At 38.9% G+C, this 18,889-nt stretch overlaps 1 protein-coding gene across 1 annotated transcript in view; it reads right to left on the bottom strand.

Moving 5' to 3' along the window:
• LOC102957892 (gamma-secretase activating protein) overlaps positions 1-18,889 on the bottom strand; it is a 90,932-nt gene that overhangs the window by 43,359 nt on the left and 28,684 nt on the right. The window contains exons 9-12 of the mRNA XM_042977203.1: positions 11,005-11,109; positions 10,695-10,754; positions 9,695-9,738; positions 6,953-7,038 (exon numbers count right to left, since the gene is read on the bottom strand). Coding sequence (XP_042833137.1) covers positions 6,953-7,038; positions 9,695-9,738; positions 10,695-10,754; positions 11,005-11,109 — 295 coding nt within the window. The remainder of the gene's footprint in view (positions 1-6,952; positions 7,039-9,694; positions 9,739-10,694; positions 10,755-11,004; positions 11,110-18,889) is intronic.

Below are 18,889 nucleotides of genomic sequence, written 5' to 3' on the forward strand. Positions count from 1 at the left end.
AGAGTTTGTGGCACAAAGCAGTCCTCCCAGATGAGCCCTGACTGCCTTTACTTACCCCATCACTCCAGAACACCCTCAGCCTTCACCCCTCCTTCAGTGTGTAATATGTCCATCATCTCTAGCAGCTGTTGCTATGTGGATAGACTAGATATTCTCATCAAAGACCTACCATTGAGGGCATTATACAGAAACTGATACTTCCAATGCTAATGTTTATGTGATTACCCAAAATAGGAGATTTCCAGGTAGAAAGGAACTTAATTAACAAGGAATCTGGAAACCTGGGTTCTGGTCCCAGAACTACAATTAGCTAGCCATGTAAATTCAATCATTACTTCAGTGAATAGTAGTATTTCCTCTGTTATACTTCACTAGGTCCTTTGTCAAAGAATCAGGGTGGCAAAAAAAAAAAAAAAAAAAAAAGCGCCAATTTTCTCTAAGAAGGCTATTCAAAGACATATATGAGAATTTTGTTATAATATTTATCATTTGTGACTATTTTTAATGACATTTAAAACCGCACCATATTGTTAGAAGTACATTTTATTGCAATATCTTAAGTACAAAAGAATTTAAAAGAGTAATTTTATCAGATAAAAATAGTAACAATTCTACTAGATGTAAAATTACTGTTATGGCTACTGAGTATACAATAATAACTTTTCTTTAAAATTACAGCAGACTAAGAAACCAAGTAACACTATACTAAAGCTTAAACAAAAATAGTAATTATAACAGTTAAAAAAGTTCTATGTACCACTTGGACTATTTTTATAAAGTAAAGATACTACCAGCAAAAAACTACTGGTTTACCCTGTCCTTTTATGTTCTATGATCACAAGGAGAAAGAAATTTTCAGCAAACATAGTTAAAAATTTAGCCTCTCTAGTAATTACAAAATAAAATCTTTTTTAAAGGCACCATATTTTTTCTTTCAAATTAGCAAAGTTTTTAAAATGATAATCAATTCTGTCAAGGGAGCAGTAGGAAAAACATTCTCAAATAAGAAGGAAGTTGCTACAACCTCTCTGAAACACAGTTTGGCAGAGGATTAAATATATTCACACCTGTCGACCCAAATTCTTCTTGTAGGAATCTATCCTGTAGCATGAACATGAAATGTCCACAATAAAGAAGATGATATCCCCCCCCTTCTAGCAAAATCCTCCACACCATCCTTTAGAGAATGGAGGTCATCATTTTTCTTGTTTTGCAGAAAGTTGAAGTGAGATGTAAAATAAATGTACCCAATTACATTCACCAGGAGCCATCTTCAGATCTCATAAGCAAACGTTTCCAAATAGTTACTAGGTTGTGGCTTAGTTACCCTTCCCTAGCCCAAAGGTGGGAAAAATAATAAAGACACAGCAAGGTGACACGGGTGTGCACCGACTCTGTGAAGCTTGTCCCATGGATAGAACTTTCTTTGATAATGGAAATGCTTTATATCTGTTGTCCAAATTGGTTGCCACTAGCCACATGTGGCTATCGAGCACTTAAAATGTACCTACATAAAAACAAGGATATCAGAAAATTTTTGGATGGTATCTATGTTTCTGAAAAAGGAACAGTTCAGCAGGCTGATGAATAAAATCTAACTTGTCTAGCTACAGAAATACCAAGATGCCAGACAATTTATCAGACTTGTTTGTGAATTTTAAAGATGCAATAAAAGCTGTATTGATTTGGGGAAAATTTTTTTAAATAAAATGTAGCTACTGTGACTCTTTTCTGTTTAACTTTAATAAATGTAAATAGCATGTGGCTAGTGGCTGCCATACTGGACAACACAGCAATGGAGCACTGGTTCTCAACCTGGAAAGCATATTAAACTCACCTGGGGCTTACAGATTCTCAAACCTCCCCTTCAATCAACTGAGAAAGAATCTCTGAAGGTGAGACCCAGGCATCAGTATTTTTAAAATGTGCCTGGGGCACATTAAGTTCTCTAAACCTCAGTTTCCTCACCTATAAAAGAAAATATAGAACCTACTTCATATAGTTCTTACATAGGAATTAAATGAGATGTATGTATAAAGCTCTGCCAAAGAAGTTATGTCTGGCTATAAAGGTTAGCTGCGATTATGATTATTCCAGAATGATTCTGCTGCTATTTACAAGTTGGGGGAACTCACTTGGGGGAAGTCAGAGTTTCAAAAAAAAAAAAAAAAAAAACACAACAAAGCATGCTCTTAATGGTGTATCCAGAAAGAGATGTTTAATAAATATTCATCAATGATGAAGATAAAATCTCAGAGTTGGCTAGCCTTTGGGAAACTATTTGGACAATGAAAGCTATTATGGGCAAAGTTTTCCAAGGGAAATTATCTCATTGTAAAAGGCTCTATAAAATGCTAAAACACAAGACTAATTCTGGGAACTTGTGAAGGGCAACTCTTGCAATTATATGAACAGGAAAAGAGAATTTACACTTTTCACCCCTCACTACCTCCCAGTAGGTGGTGCACAAGAAAGAATACAGCCACTGACTGAAGTACAGCTATAGAGTGGACTATTAGGAAAAGAATATTTTCCTTCCTTCACTGCTTTAGGAAGTCTCTGATTTACCCTCCTGCTATAAACTATCTTTAAAAATCTGCATTAATTATGGGGTGCCTGGGTGGCTCAGTCGGTTGAACATCCAACTTTGGCTCAGGTCATGATCTCACAGTTCGTGAGTTCAAGCCCCACCTCAGGCTCTATGCTGATAGTTTGTGCCTGGAGCCTGCTTCGGATTCTGTGTCTCCCTCTGTCTCTGCCCCTACCTTGCTTGCACTCTGTTTCTCAAAAATAAACAAACATTAAAAACATTTTTAAAAAATCTGCATGAACTCAATCTTAATACATAAGTGGCAGCACTTTTGCCCACCATCACCGCTCATGAGCACCCCCATCATCCAGATTTTCAGCTCTAATTCCTTGGAAGGTAGTGGATTTCATTTCTTAGGGCAGGAAAATTCAGGACATAGATGCTTTTGAGCATGTAACAAGCAATGTTGAAAGGACAGAGTAGCTCTTAATGACCAATATGGGACAAATGAACACCAAATATTATTATGGCATCAGTGACGTAAGATCAGGTTTGTTTACAACCCTGAGTCTGATCAGCATTCACTGCATGAACCCTGTTCTCTGGTCTCCACACCCGAGGAAAATTAAGCTCTCTGGTACAGAGGGAGCCATATAGGGATTAGACTATCTGTTCCCTTCTCCATTCCTACTTCACTGAACTAGGCTTTTGTTTGGTAACTGCAAAGGTGAAAAATCATTTTTACAAGAGAAATTTGGGAAATACATGAGGTGACAGCTTGAGTTAAAAACTAAAAGGATGCTTCCTGGCTTGTTTGCATCTTACATCAGGACGTATCCCATTTGAAACAGGCTTATTTGTATTTAGAAGCTGACTGTGAAGAACAAGGCTCATTTTCTACTGTCCTAGACATTGCTGGGAAAGGAAAAAAAGCAGACTCTTCCCCTTCTGGTGCAGATAAACCCAACATTTTATTGAATAAGAAACATCATAGATCACCCATCTGTAAGTTATAGCTGCTACTGTTCATGAGAAATTCCTATGGGAATAAAATGAAAAGGAATAAAAGCTTCAAAGAATGAAAGCCTAAAATGATTGTTTATATTTGGCAGATTTAAAATAAAGCACCAGGGAAGAGCCTACCCAGGTCCCTCCACACGAGCTCAGGATCCCGTTACCTCCCACCTTCCGAGCAAATTCATTCTACCAAAGATTCCTCTCTGCTGTGTGTTGTCATCTTTTCTCTTGCCACTAAATACCATGTAAGCATTCAAACATACTGGAGTCTCTACCATCCTCAAAAATAATACTCCCTAAATCTTGCTACCCCTTCTAGCTGCTGCCCCTCTCATGTCTATACCTGCTATGATTTTTTTCACCTCCCATGTGCCACTACCCAGCACAACCAGGATTTCACTGCAATCACCCACAGTAACCTCCATGCTGCCAGACCACACGGACTCCACCGCTCACTGCCTAGTAACAGTTAGCCAATTTCCCCTTTGTAAAACCCTCTGCCTTTGGCTGCTATAGTAAAACAACTGCTTTTCCCCTTCTCTCTCCAGACCTTCTTTTTCCTTTTTCTTTGGATATTCCACCCAATCTTTATATATTTTGCTTTTCAGATCTTATTCCTAAACTTCTTCCCTTTTGACCCTATACCCCTCCCATGACTTCAAATGCCAACTGCAGACTTAATGACTTCCACATTTATTCATGTCCAGTCCCGACCTCTCTTCTAAGTCCCAGATCTCTTAGTTAACATGTCCAAAACAACCCTCACAATCTCTCTTTCTAAGCCTGACCCAAACCACTATACCTCAGTAAATGGCACCACTGTTCACCCATGTGAGAAACCTGAGAACCATTCCTTTCCAGCTAATTGATAGCAAGTCTTCTCAGTTCCATCTCCAAATGCATCTCAAACCCACCAAATTACCACCTCTGCCATCCTAGTTCAAGCCATCCCCCTCCCAAATGTACGACCATAACCTCATCCTAACTGCTCATCTCCCTACTTTTTCTCTTGCCTCCTATCCATTCTTCACACAGCAGCAAGCGATCTTTTAAAAATACATACCTAATCACATCACTGCCTGCTTAAAACACTTCAGTGAAGGGGCACCTAAGTGGCTCAGTCGGTTACGTGTCCGACTTTGGCTTAGGTCCTGATCTCATGGTATGTGAGTTCAGGCCCCACGTTGGGCTCTATGCTGACAGTGCAGAGCCTGCTTGGAATTCTCTCTCTCTCTCTCTCTCTCTCTCTCTTAAAATAAATAAATAAAAACTTAAAAACCACAACATTCAGTGAAGGAGCATCAAGGAGTGCCAAGTAAAAAGCTGTTGGGGACTAAGGCAGTCGCATGATACTACAATAGCTCACAGGTTACTCCTGCAAAGATTAAAATGTACCTTTTAAGGGAGACAGGCAGTGGTTACCACGTGACCAAATGACCAAACTTAGCATCACAAGTAGTAGGACATCCTGACATTATGTGCCTCCCGATCTGGTGCGAGTAAATTTCACAATATTACCCATGAAGTATTCTTATGAAAAAATTTTAACTTATGTGTAATGATGCCTTTCAGTCTAATTATCAACATACAGGGAATGTGGAAGACAGAGGAAGAAGTTAAATACTTCCACAAGGAAACAGAAAAATCCAGAATGCAGGGTAACTGGTCTGGACACTTCAAAATATCAATGTTGTAGGGGAAAAAAAATACAAAAAAAACAGGGGGTGGGGACAGAGGATAGGAGGAGGGGAGTGGTCTACATTAAAAGAGACTACAAAGACATAACCAAATATAATAACAAATCTTGATGGGATCCTGACTTTAAAAATTATGCACACAACATATATTCATTTTTATACATACACACAAATATATAACACATATACAAACATATATAGAAATCTCAACACATATAGAACTTTTCTGAAATAATTATGGAAATTTGAATATGAAATTATTACTGATTAGTGTAATTCATTTTTTTCAGTGATAATGGAACTGAGGTTATGTTAAAGAGTGTCCTTAACCTAAGGAGATACATGCTAAATAATGTACTGGTAAACTGTCAGGGTGTCTGCAACTTACTTTTGAATGGCTTAGTCAAAAGGAAGAAAATGGTACCTGTGTTTGGGGAGAGTGATCAAGCAAATACTGTAAATGATACAATTAAGTAAAAGGTACATGAATGTTCATTCTGTCCTTGAGACTTGCTGTAATGTTTGGGCATTCTCAAAATAAAATGTCAAAAGAAGAAAAAAAAACCTTTAATGACTTTAGACTCAGAATAAAAATATGAAGTCGTTCATGGTCTGCAAGGCCCTACGTAACCTGGCTCAAGCCACCTCTCCGCCACAGTTCTCTCCCCCTTGCTCCCTCTACTTCAGTCACACTGTTCTTAGCTCATTTACACCCTCCAAGTCTCACGTGAAATATCCTTGCCTTCCTAAACTCTCAAGACTGGTTTATGGAGGGACTTTGTGCCTGAGACCTGGGATGAACAGGAAAAACTGGGAGAGACTAAGAAAGAGTGAGGTGGGAAAGCAGACACTTTTCAGGACTAAGACAGAACGTGCTGGAGGGTAAGAGCACAGGGACAGACTAGCTGAACTAGAACATATTTGAAGATATTAGTACCTTCTATCATACACTCTCATGACTTCCTAATTCCTACAGTTTATCAAGATTCTATTGAAATACTCTGTGTGCACTTATTTAATGTCTAAAATTCAAATAGTGGATTTTACTAATGAAAATTAGGTCATTTTTTCTCATCATCATTTCTCCAATACCTAGCATACGGTAAGTCTCCATAAACATTGGCTTAGTGAATACCACATAATCTGGTTTTAAAGGAATACAGTTTTATTCCAAGTGCTACTTAACTCAGTGGTAACTGTCTACTCAAGCTAGGGTATTAAAAATGGCTATCAAATTTAGTTATTAGTGTTGACTTTGTAGAGGCTTACAGTACACTAAACTTTATGTCAAGCTTTGATTGCTAGCTCAGTAAGTTCTAGAACGGCTCTTAAAGCAGCCTGGTACATAGGTTTAGAGTCCAAATATATTAGTAGGCCTGACACAAAAAGCATCCTCATAATTGTATGACATTTGTTAAAAGACGGAACAGGTGAGAAAATGTAGATTGATTACATACGAATCCATCCCTTCTATTAAAAAGCACAAAAAAATAACCCTGCTGACTGTGGCTTCCTTTATGCAGACAACAGATGTATAAAATTGGAGTGGAGAAGATAATTTGATACACTGTATAAATATCCATAGGATCACTTATGTAAGATTGTGGCTCTATTATATTTTAAGGATCCATATATCTAAACAATGACTAAATTTTTTGTAGAACTCAAGTATAATTGAATAAATTGATAAATATAATCCTGGTTCTACCTGTATGGTTGGTAAAAACGCACAGGGTCAGGTGTTTCGATAAGTTCTCTTGGTCTTGAAGATCATCACATCCAAAGTTTACAAGTCTAAAAACATAAAGCATAAGAAACTGTGAATGCCTTTAAAAATTAGTTCTCTTGGGGTGCCTGGGTGGCTCAGTTAGTTAAGCAACAGACTCTTGGTTTTGGCTCAGGTCATGATCTCACAGTTTGTGAGTTCAAGCCCCATGTTAGGCTCTGTAGTTGGCAGTGTGGAACCTGTGTGGGATTCTCTCCCTCTTTTCTCCGCCCCTCCCCTGCTCTCTCTCTCTCCCTCAAAATAAATAAATAAACTTAAAAAAAAACTAGTTTCCTCTTTCACTTAACGCAGGGAGCATTGAATAATGGACTATGTTGTAAACTTGAAACTAACATAACATTGTGTGTCAACTACACTTGAATAAGAATCTTTTAATTGCTTCATATTTATTTGCTTTCTTATTTATTTATTTATTTATTTATTTATTTATGAGAGAGAGGGAGGAAGAAGGGAGGGAGAGATGGGCAAAGAGAGTTAGAGAATCCCCAGCAGGCTCTACATTGTCAGCACAGAGCCTGATGCAAGGCTTGATCCCACAAACCATGATATTGTGACCTGAGCTGAAATCAAGAGTTCATGCTTAACTGACTGAGCCACCCAGACACCCTTAATAGGAAGAATTTTTTAAAAATAAAAAATAGGGGCGCCTGGGTGGCTCAGTCGGTTGAGTGGTCGACTTCGGCCCAGGTCATGATCTCGCGGTTCGTGGGTTTGAGCCCCGCGTCGGGCTCTGTGCTGACAGCTCAGAGCCTGGAGCCTGTTTCAGATTCTGTGTCTCCCTCTCTCTGACCCTCCCCCATTCATGCTTTGTCTCTCTCTGTCTCAAAAATAAATAAACGTTAAAAAAAAATTAAAAATAAATAAATAAAAATAAAAAATAAAGTTCCCTCATAAAGGATAGTAACTGCTATAACATACCCACCAAGGTAGAGACTTGTTCCTGAGAAATTTAAGTAGATAATGTGGGCCTTTTTGTTTAAAAGTTCTATAAAACTGGGAATGCAAGCTGGTGCAGCCACTCTGGAAAACAGTATGGAAGTTCCTCCAAAAATTAAAAATAGAACTACCTTACGACCCAGCAATTGCACTACCAGGTATTTATCCAAGGGATACAGGTGTGCTGTTTCCAAGGGGCACATGCATCCCCATGTTTATAGCAGCACTATCGACAATAGCCAAAGTTTGGAAAGAGCCCAAATGTCCATTGATGGATGAATGGATAAAGAAGATGTGGTATATGTACACAACGGAGTATTACTCAGCAATCGAAAAGAATGAAATCTTGCCATTTGCAACTACATGGATGGAACTGGGGGGTATTATGCTAAGTGAAATTTGTCAGTCAGTGAAAGACAAATATCATATGACTTCACTCATATGAGGACTTTAAGAGACAAAACAGATGAACATGAGGGAAGGGAAACAAAAATAATATAAAAACAGGGAGGGGGACAAAACAGAAGAGACTCAAATATGGAGAACAAACTGAGGGTTACTGAAGGGGTTGTGGGAGGGGGGATGGGCTAAATGGGTAAGGGGCACTAAGGAATCTACTCCTGAAATCATTGTTGCACTATATGCTAGTTAATTTGGATGTAAATTTACAAAAATAAAAAATAAAATTAAAAGAAAAAAAAGTTCTTTAAAAACGTGATAAAAAAAAAACAAACAAACAACCAAACAAAGAAACCCAGGAGGCACCTGGGTGGGTCAGTTAAGTGTCCGACTTCAGCTCAGGTCATGATCTCACAGTTCCTGGGTTCAAATGCCTCATCAGGCTCTGTGCTGATGAGATTCTGTGTCTTCGGACCAGACATCGGATTCTGTGTCTCCCTCTCTCTCTCTGCCCCTCCCCCACTCACGCTCTGTCTCTCTCTCAAAAATAAACAAACATTTAAAAAAGAAAAAAAAAAACCTACCATACAGAAATGGCATGGTGCTGGCAATAGAGAAAAAAATACATAAAAACAGAAGTTGAAAGTGATGTAACTTTTTTCTAATAAGAGTGCTGCATATACTGTTTCAAAATAAGTACAACTGAGTGTTCCTATGTGATGAAATAAAGCTACTGAAATATAGAACAGTTTAGGGTTATCAGTAGTCTAATTCAAGACAACTTTCATTTCTTCTGTGCACTAGTGGGCTTCTGCCTATTTTTTCAAAAGTGTTCATGTTTTTACTATGTGTAAATAGTCTGGGGGGAAAAAAGCTCACCTTTTGTGTAAAAAGGAAAACAAATAGCAACACAACAGATAAAACTGAGCTACAATCCTCTTTGATGGCAACAAGGAAAGGGTTTTGATGTTGGATTCTAAATGCAGCCCTCCCTGATTCATCAAATCCTTTTATTGAATCACAGGGAGAAGAGCACTTCCACAGATCAAAATAAATGGAAACATCCTACAGAAATAAGTGGCTACAAAAATCAATATGATTGACTTTACATGAAAAACCCTGTGTTTGTGCTTGATAAAGTCGTTTATGTTCCCTATAGAGGACAGAAATCTAAAAAATCACACACACACACACACACACACACACACACACACACACACACGGAATACTGAACTGTCCTTTTATCTGTATACCACAGATTAAATATAAGTATAAACATTCTGCCCACAAGTGTCTATAAAAATTAGTTGTAAACTATGAATAACTTACTTAAATCCTGAGTCACTTAATGTTATATCCAAGGGTGCTTCAAACTGTCAAAAAAATCATGAGAAAATAAACCAAAAAACAACATTAAGCGTTGATAGTTCTGAGCCCAGAGCAAGTCTGACAATGCTGTGCTTGCCTTTTGATGAAGAACCTATTTATTTAACCATCATTATCTTCAGAGATTATCTCCTAAATCCACAGCACAGGAAGTCCACTGGAAATATTCTGGCGTTTACATACAATCACAAGCTTGGTGTATATTTATTTCTTAAAGGGCTAATACTTGGCAAACTTTGCCTTGGATCTGAGTATCATAAATAGGTTATATAATAAGCCAGTCAGTAGGGGTAGACTTTTACAAGACACAGATGACCATGTACGGAGGGAAAGACTGGGTGTCTTTAGAAGGAGAATGAGTTTAAAAAAAAAAAAAAGGCAGGAGGAGTAAATGAAATTCTTGTAACAGTATGATATCAATCTATATTAGACACCAATATTAATCCTAGGGAAGAAGAATAACATTCTATCCATCACAGGTAAAAGATACTTATAATTCCTCCTCATGAGACTAGCATTCCAAATGGCTTTGCCAAGAGTGATGCTAGATTTTTACTAATCAGACTATACACTCTCATTGACATTTTACTCCATACTCAAATTCACTATCCTCACAAGTCTTTTGGGGTCAAATGACTTGTAATTATTTAAAGCTATCTACTATAGATAATTCCTATTACCTTCTACTAGACCTCACTTATATACTTGTTTCTTTAATGAGAGACATTCAGTTAGCAGAAATTTCCTATGTGCTCTTCTAATCACCTATATTGATTGTATATATTATAGAGTTGAAGCCTTAAGAGGCAAGAAATGTGCTACTTGCTCATACAAGTGACTAATGCAACAAGAAGTCTAAGATGCTCTTTCTGATAACAGCTCTCTTTAAAAGGAGGCCATGCGTTATAAAATTTCCTATAGTCCCATCATTCTCTAGACTTACCATTAAGTTAAACTTCTCATCAGCAGAAAACTGGAGGCATTTTAAAATACTCCTTGACTTCTAGAAGAAAAAAACAGGATAAATGACAAATCACAATTTAAAAAAACAATAAAAACACTAGTAAAAAAAAGAAAAAGAGAGAGGGAGAGTGAAAAGGAAGCAACCAAGAAGCAAACAGTGATGAAAACCTTTTCACGTTTTTAATAAACCTTCGTTGACTTCCCCATTAATGAAAATGCAGTAATTATAACAATGATAATGTCAAAATTAAATTGTTCCTGTGAAAGGAGGCCAGTGGACTCATTTTTACCTTTAGGTCAATGTAGTATAATCTCTGCTCTGACATATCCCATTGAGCCCAAACAAAATCCTCAGCTACTCTCTCTCTCGGGAGATGACCAGAGTCTTTAATTACCTAAAGAGGCAAAGAGATTTTAGAAATAAGTAACTATTTTAAAGGAGACTATATCTGGATTTCATTATTATTCTGCATATTCTATCTTTATAATACATACAGATATTGCCACGGTTTATTTTTCGCAGTCCCTGATCCCCAACACATATACATGGAAAGCCTTTCCAGAAAAGATTTAAGGCACTATTTCATTACTTATTCTTTCCAACCATTTTATAATAAGCAATATTACTCTTGTCCCTAGTTTGCCAGATAGGCCAGGGATGTTGAAGGCAAGGCCACACCTACCACAAATCAATACCTAGGCTAACAGAAGGTTCAGAGTTTCCCACTCTGCACCTAATCCACTCAGGTATCTGCAGACAAAAGGACTTTACTACCAAAGGCAGCAGCTATGAGGCCAAGGAAAGAACTCAGGCCTAGGGCTGAGGGGTATTGGGCAACAATCCCAGATCGGCCATAAAGTATTCATGCCATGCTTCTTACCTTTATCTCTTCCACAATGAGTATGGTGATACTGCCCATCCTTCAAGCAATACTTTACTACACATCCTTCAAGGCCTAACTTAGGCACTGCCTCCTGTACAAAGCCCTCCTTCACCTGTCCCCAAAACCAAGGCAAAACTCACTACCTCTGTATTTCTATGGTACTCTGGCATATTTCTTTTTTTTTTTTTTTTAGTTTTTAATCTTCAAGTTAGTTAACACAGAGTGTGGTCTTGGCTTCAGGAGTAGAATCCAGTGATTCATTCCTTTCATACAACACCCAGTGCTCATCCCAATAAGTGCCCTCCTTAATGCCCATCACCCATTTTCTCCACCCCCATCAACCCTCAATTTGTTCTCTGTATTTAAGAGTCTCCTATGGTTTGCCTCCCTCTGTGTTTTTATCTTATTTTTCCTACCTTCCCCTATCTGTTAAGTTCCTCAGATTCCACATGAGTGAAACCATGTGATATCTGTCTTTCTCTGCCTTATTTTGCTTAGCATAATACCCTCCAGTTCCATCCACATTGTTGCAAATGGCAAGATTGCATTCTTTTTCATCACCAAATTGTATTCCTGTGTGCGTGTATATGTGTATGTATACACACCACATCTTCTTAATCCATTCATCAGTTGATGGACTTCTGGGCTCTTTCCATAATTTGGCTATTGTTGATAGCACTGCTGTAAACATTGGGGTGCATGTGCCCCTTCGAATCAGCACTCCTGTATCCCTTGGGTAAATTCCTAGCAGTGCTACTGCTGGGTCATAGGGTAGGTCTATTTTTAATTTTTTGAGGAACCTCCACACTGTTTTCCAGAGTGGCTGCACCAGTTTGCATTCCACCAACAGTGCAAGACAGTTCTCCTTTCTCCACATCCTTGTACTTTGGCATATTTCTATTACAGTTACATTTAACTACTCCTATAAGTCTACCCCAATGAGTATGCACTCCCCTTCAACACCTTTATATTTTCAACAAGATTCTTAACTTTGGGGAGCCCATCTTATTTCCATTTTTTCTGAAATTTGTTAAATTAGGAGAGATTTGGGGACTCACAGAGGAATATACTGGCAAGAAAATGATCATCAGAGTGTGGCAACCCAAGTTCACATCTCAATTTTGCCCCTCTCTGGAGTTACCTCACCTCTGTGAGCCTTGGCTGTATTCTCTGTAAACATGGGGATAATTACAACACTGCCTACCTATTGCAGGGTGTGATGAATGCATGGAACTGCACAGTGCCTTAAGACGCTGTCATCCAAGCCTTTAAAGAATAAGGGCAATGATGCTTCACAGAAGGGCACAAAAGGATGGAGTGCTGAGGCCATACTGTGTTGGCTGCTGACAGAGGCCCTCACTCTGCAGTGTCTCTCGTGGTTCTCAGCCCCTCTTCTAACCAGCCAGTCCTCTGTCTATACCCACTTCTAGTCTTGTTTATTTCACTGACCTGTAAATCCTAGAAGATGCTCTCCTCTAAACTCACATTGCTGGCTTTCAGATTCTACCTTCACCTTTCCTCTCTGGTCTCTTTTCTGACCACTAGCCCTGTCCATGCCCTGTCATCCATGCCACTGGTGGCCCAGAGCTCCAACCACTTTCTATGGTTGTCTCTGACTACTTTCTAGTCATTTTCCAGCCAGCCTCTTGAGTTGAGATTTCAATCATAGATACATAATTAATAAATGACATTTTTCATTTCAATGTTGTTCATATAACTTTAAAATCAAAATCTTCAGAGAAGATTATTTTGATGAAGACTATTTAAATATTGAAGGAAATAATTTCTAATACCAATAATATATTATTATGTTACATTAATTGTCAAGAAAAAGACAGCTCAATAAAAAAACAGACAAGGATATAATTAGGCAATTTTCAGAAAAACAAATTCACATAGCCAGTAACATTAAGGGAAATACAAATTAAAATAATGATATGAACTTAAACCCATCAAATTGGAAAAAAATTTTTAAATCTTTATTTATTTTTGAGACAGTGCAACAGGGGAGGGGCACAGAGAGAGGGACAGAAGGTTTGAAGTGGGCTCTGTGCTGATAGGCTGACAGCAGCAAGCCTGATGTAGGGTTCGAACTCATGAACCACAAGATCATGACCTAAGCAGAAGTCTGATGCTCAACCAACTGACCCACCCAGGTACCCCTGGAAATTTTTTTAAAAGACAAATGCAGGTGCACCTGGGTGGCTCAGTTGGTTAGCCATCTGATCTTGATTTCAGCTCAGGTCATGATCTCCTGGTTCCTGGGCTCGGGCCCCACATCAGGCTCTGCCCTATCAGCATTGAGCCTGCTTGGGATTCTCTCTCTCCCTCTCTCTCTGCCCCTCGCCTGCTTGCACTCTCTCTCTCAAAATAAACGTAAAAAAATAAAAATAATAAATAAAAGGCAAATGTGGCTATGATTGGTATGGGTAGAGGGAAAGCATTCTCTTACACATTGCTTGTAAAACTGTGAATTGTTACAAGGTGTTTTGGAAAGCAATCTTAGCAAAATCTGTTGAAATATATTAAATGCGTACATCCATCAACCCAATTATCCCTCCCTGAGAATTTAACCCAAAGAAATATGTGTACCATATATATATATATATAGCTATAAAAAACATTTGAGATGATTTATAAAACAGATTTTAAAAAACGTTTTATAACGTACATTTTTTTTATTTTTATTTTTTTTTGTATATTTATTTTTGAGACAGGGAGAGACAGAGCATGAACAGGGAAGGGTCAGAGAGAGGGAGACACAGAATCTGAAACAGGTTCCAGGCTCTGAGCTGTCAGCACAGAGCCCAATGCAGGGCTCGAACTCACAGACCGCAAGATCATGACCTGAGCCGAAGTCAGACGCTTAACCGACCGAGCCACCCAGGCGCCCCTAAAACAGATTTTGAAAAAGTGGCCATCCAACAGAGCTCAGTTTGGCGAGGAACAAAGGCGCTCGCCAGCGCCATCTCCCTCGCCCATCCCCCAGCCAAAATCCCAAAGGGAACCAGTTACTGCCAGGGAACTTGCTCGATCTGCGCAAACACCCAACGCTGTGCTTCTGCGGAGCCACCCCTCCGGCAGCGGGTCTGACTCCCTCCGCTGCCACAGGGCCCCTCCTGAAGTGGATCACCGAAGGAGAAGCGAGCTAAGCCTGCCCCTCCTGCCCCTGTGCACCTTGCCTACCCACCCCAGCTAATATGCCAGATCCCCAGCACCACAAGCCTGGCAGTGTGCAAGTAGCCCAGACGGGCCACGGCCACCCCACAGTGAATCCCGCCCCTAGGAGAGGGGAAGAGAAGGCACACACCAGTCTGACTGTAGCCCCAGCGGTGGGCTGGGGGCAGACATCACGTCTGATTGCGGCCACGCCCACCAACTCCAGTTATACACTACAGCACAGGGGAAGTGCCCTGCAGGTCCGCACCACTCCAGGGACTATCCAAAAAGACCAAACGGAAAAATTCCCCTCACAAGAATCTCCAGGAAATAACAACAGCTAATGAACTGATCAAAAAGGATTTAAATAATATAACAGAAAGTGAATTTAGAATAATAGTCATAAAATTAATCACTGGACTTGAAAACAGTATAGAGGACAGCAGAGAATCTATTGCTACAGAGATCAAGGGACTAAGGAATAGTCAGGAGGAGCTGAAAAATGCTATAAACGATATGCAAAATAAAATGGAAACGACCACTGCTCGGATTGAAGAGGCAGAGGAGAGAATAGGTGAACTAGAAGATAAAATTATGGAAAAAGAGGAAGCTGAGAAAAAGAGAGATAAAAAAATCCAGGAGTATGAGGGGAAAATTAGAGAACTAAGTGATGCACTAAAAAGAAATAATATATGCATAATTGGTATCCCAGAGGAGGAAGAGAGACGGAAAGGTGCTGAAAGGTGTACTTGAAGAAATAGTAGCTGAGAACTTCCCTGAACTGGGGAAGGAAAAAGGCATTGAAATCCAAGAGGCACAGAGAACTCCCTTCAGACGTAACTTGAATCGATCTTCTGCACGACATATCATAGTGAAACTGGCAAAATACAAGGATAAAGAGAAAATTCTGAAAGCAGCAAGGGATAAACGTGCCCTCACATATAAAGGGAGACCTATAAGACTCGTGACTGATCTCTCTTTTGAAACTTGGCAGGCCAGAAAGGCATGGCAGGAGATCTTCAATGTGATGAACAGAAAAAAATATGCAGCCGAGAATCCTTTATCCAGCAAGTCTGTCATTTAGAATAGAAGGAGAGATAAACATCTTCCCAAACAAACAAAAACTGAGGGAAGTTGTCACCACTAAACCAGCCCTACAAGAGATCCTAAGGGGGGGTCCTGTGAGACAAAGTACCAGAGACATCGCTACAAGCATGAAACATACAGACATCACAATGACTCTAAACCCGTATCTTTCTATAATAACACTGAATGTAAATGGACTAAATGCGCCAACCAAAAGACATAGGGTATCAGAATGGATAAAAAAACAAGACCCATCTATTTGCTGTCTACAAGAGACTCATTTTAGACCTGAGGACACCTTCAGATTGAGAGTGAGGGGATGGAGAACTATTTATCATGTTACTGGAAGCCAAAAGAAAGTTGGAGTAGCCATACTTATATCAGACAAACTAGACTTTAAATTAAAGGCTGTAACAAGAGATGATGAAGGGCATTATATAATAATCACAGGGTCTATCCATCAGGAAGAGCTAACAATTATAAATGTCTATGTGCCGAATACCAGAGCCCCTAGATATATAAAACAATTACTCATAAACATAAGCAACCTTATTGATAAGAATGTGGTAATTTCAGGGGACTTTAACACTCCACTTACAGAAATGGATAGATCATCTAGACACACGGTCAATAAAGAAACAAGGGCCTGAATGATACATTGGATCAGATGGACTTGACAGATATATTTAGAACTCTGCATCCCAAAGCAACAGAATATACTTTCTTCTCGAGTGCACATGGAACCTTCTCCAAGATAGATCATATACTGGGTCACAAAACAGCCCTTCATAAGTATACAAGAATAGAAATTATACCATGCATACTTTCAGGCCACAATGCTATGAAGCTTGAAATCAACCACAGGAAAAAGTCTGGAAAACCTCCAAAAGCATGGAGGTTAAAGAACACCCTACTAAAGAATGAGTGGGTCAACCAGGCAATTAGAGAAGAAATTTAAAAATATATGGAAACAAACGAAAATGAAAATACAACAATCCAAACGGCTTTGGGATGCAGTGAAGGCAGTCCTGAGAGGAAAATATATTGCAATCCAGGCCTATCTCAAGAAACAAGAAAAATCCCAAATACAAAAATCTAACAGCACACCTAAAGGAAATAGAAGCAGAACAGCAAAGGCAGCCTAAACCCAGCAGAAGAAGAGAAATAATAAAGATCAGAGCAGAAATAAACAATATAGAATCTAAAAAAACTGCAGAGCAGATCAACGAAACCAAGAGTTGGTTTTTTGAAAAAATAAACAAAATTGACAAACCTCTAGCCAGGCTTCTCAAAAAGAAAAGGGAGATGGCCCAAATAGATAAAATCATGAATGAAAATGGAATTAATACAACCAATCCCTCAGAGATACAAACAATTATCAGGGAATACTATGAAAAATTATATGCCAACAAATTGGACAACCTGGAAGAAATGGACAAATTCCTAAACACCCACACTCTTCCAAAACTCAATCAGGAGGAAACAGAAAGCTTGAACAGACCCATAACCAGCGAAGAAATTGAATCGGTTATCAAAAATCTCCCAACAAATAAGAGTCCAGGACCAGATGACTTCCCAGGGGAGTTCTACCAGACATTTAAAGCAGAGATAATACCTATCCTTCTCAAGCTATTCCAAGAAATATAAAGGGAAGGAAAACTTCCAGACTCATTCTATGAAGCCAGTATTACTTTGATTCCTAAACCAGAGACCCAGTAAAAAAAGAGAACTACAGGCCAATATCCCTGATGAATATGGATGCAAAAATTCTAAGATACTAGCAAATCGAATTCAACAGCATATAAAAAGAATTATTCACCATGATCAAGTGGGATTCATTCCTGGGATGCAGGGCTGGTTCAATATTCTCAAATCAATCAACGTGATACATCACATTAATAAAAGAAAAGAACCATATGATCCTGTCAATCGATGCAGAAAAGGCCTTTGACAAAATTCAGCACCCTTTCTTAATAAAAACCCTTGAGAAAGTCGGGATAGAAGGAACACACTTAACATCATAAAAGCCATTTATGAAAAGCCCACAGCTAACATCATCCTCAATGGGGAAAAACTGAGAGCTTTTTCCCTGAGATCAGGAACACGACAGGGATGCCCACTCTCACTGCTGTTGTTTAACACAGTGTTGGAAGTTCTAGCATCAGCAATCAGACAACAAAAGGAAATCAAAGGCATCCAAATTGGCAAAGATGAAGGCAAGCTTTCACTTTTTGCAGATGACATGATACTATACATGGAAAATCTGATAGACTCCACCAGAAGTCTGCTAGAACTGATACATGAATTCAGCAAAGTTGCAGGATACAAAATCAATGTACAGAAATCAGTTGCATTCTTATACACTAACAATGAAGCAACAGAAAGACAAATAAAGAAACTGATCCCATTCACAATTGCACCAAGAAGCATAAAATACCTAGGAATAAATCTAACCAAGGATGTAAAAGATTTGTATGCTGAAAGCTATAGAAAGCTTATGAAGGTAATTGAAGAAGATATGAAGAAATGGAAAGACATTCCCTGCTCATGGATTGGAAGAATAAATATTGTTAAAATGTCAATACCACCCAAAACTATCTACACATTCAATGCAATCCCAATCAAAATTGGACCAGCATTCTTCTCAAAACTAGAACAAGCAATCCTAAAATTCATACGGAACCACAAAAGGCCCCGAATAGCCAAAGTAATTTTGAAGAAGAAGACCAAAGCAGGAGGCATCACAATCCCAGACTTTAGCCTCTACTACAAAGCTGTAATCATCAAGACAGCATGGTATTGGCACAAAAACAGACACATAGACCAATGGAATAGAATAGAAACCCCAGAACTAAACCCACAAACGTATGGCCAACTCATCTTTGACAAAGCAGGAAAGAACATCCAATGGAAAAAAGACAGTCTCTTTAACAAATGGTGCTGGGAGAACTGGACAGCAACATGCAGAAGGTTGAAACTAGACCACTTTCTCACACCATTCACAAAAATAAACTCAAAATGGATAAAGGACCTGAATGTGAGACAG

Source organism: Panthera tigris, chromosome A2, assembly GCF_018350195.1.
Source record: "Panthera tigris isolate Pti1 chromosome A2, P.tigris_Pti1_mat1.1, whole genome shotgun sequence".
Classification (NCBI taxonomy): Eukaryota; Metazoa; Chordata; class Mammalia; order Carnivora; family Felidae; genus Panthera; species Panthera tigris.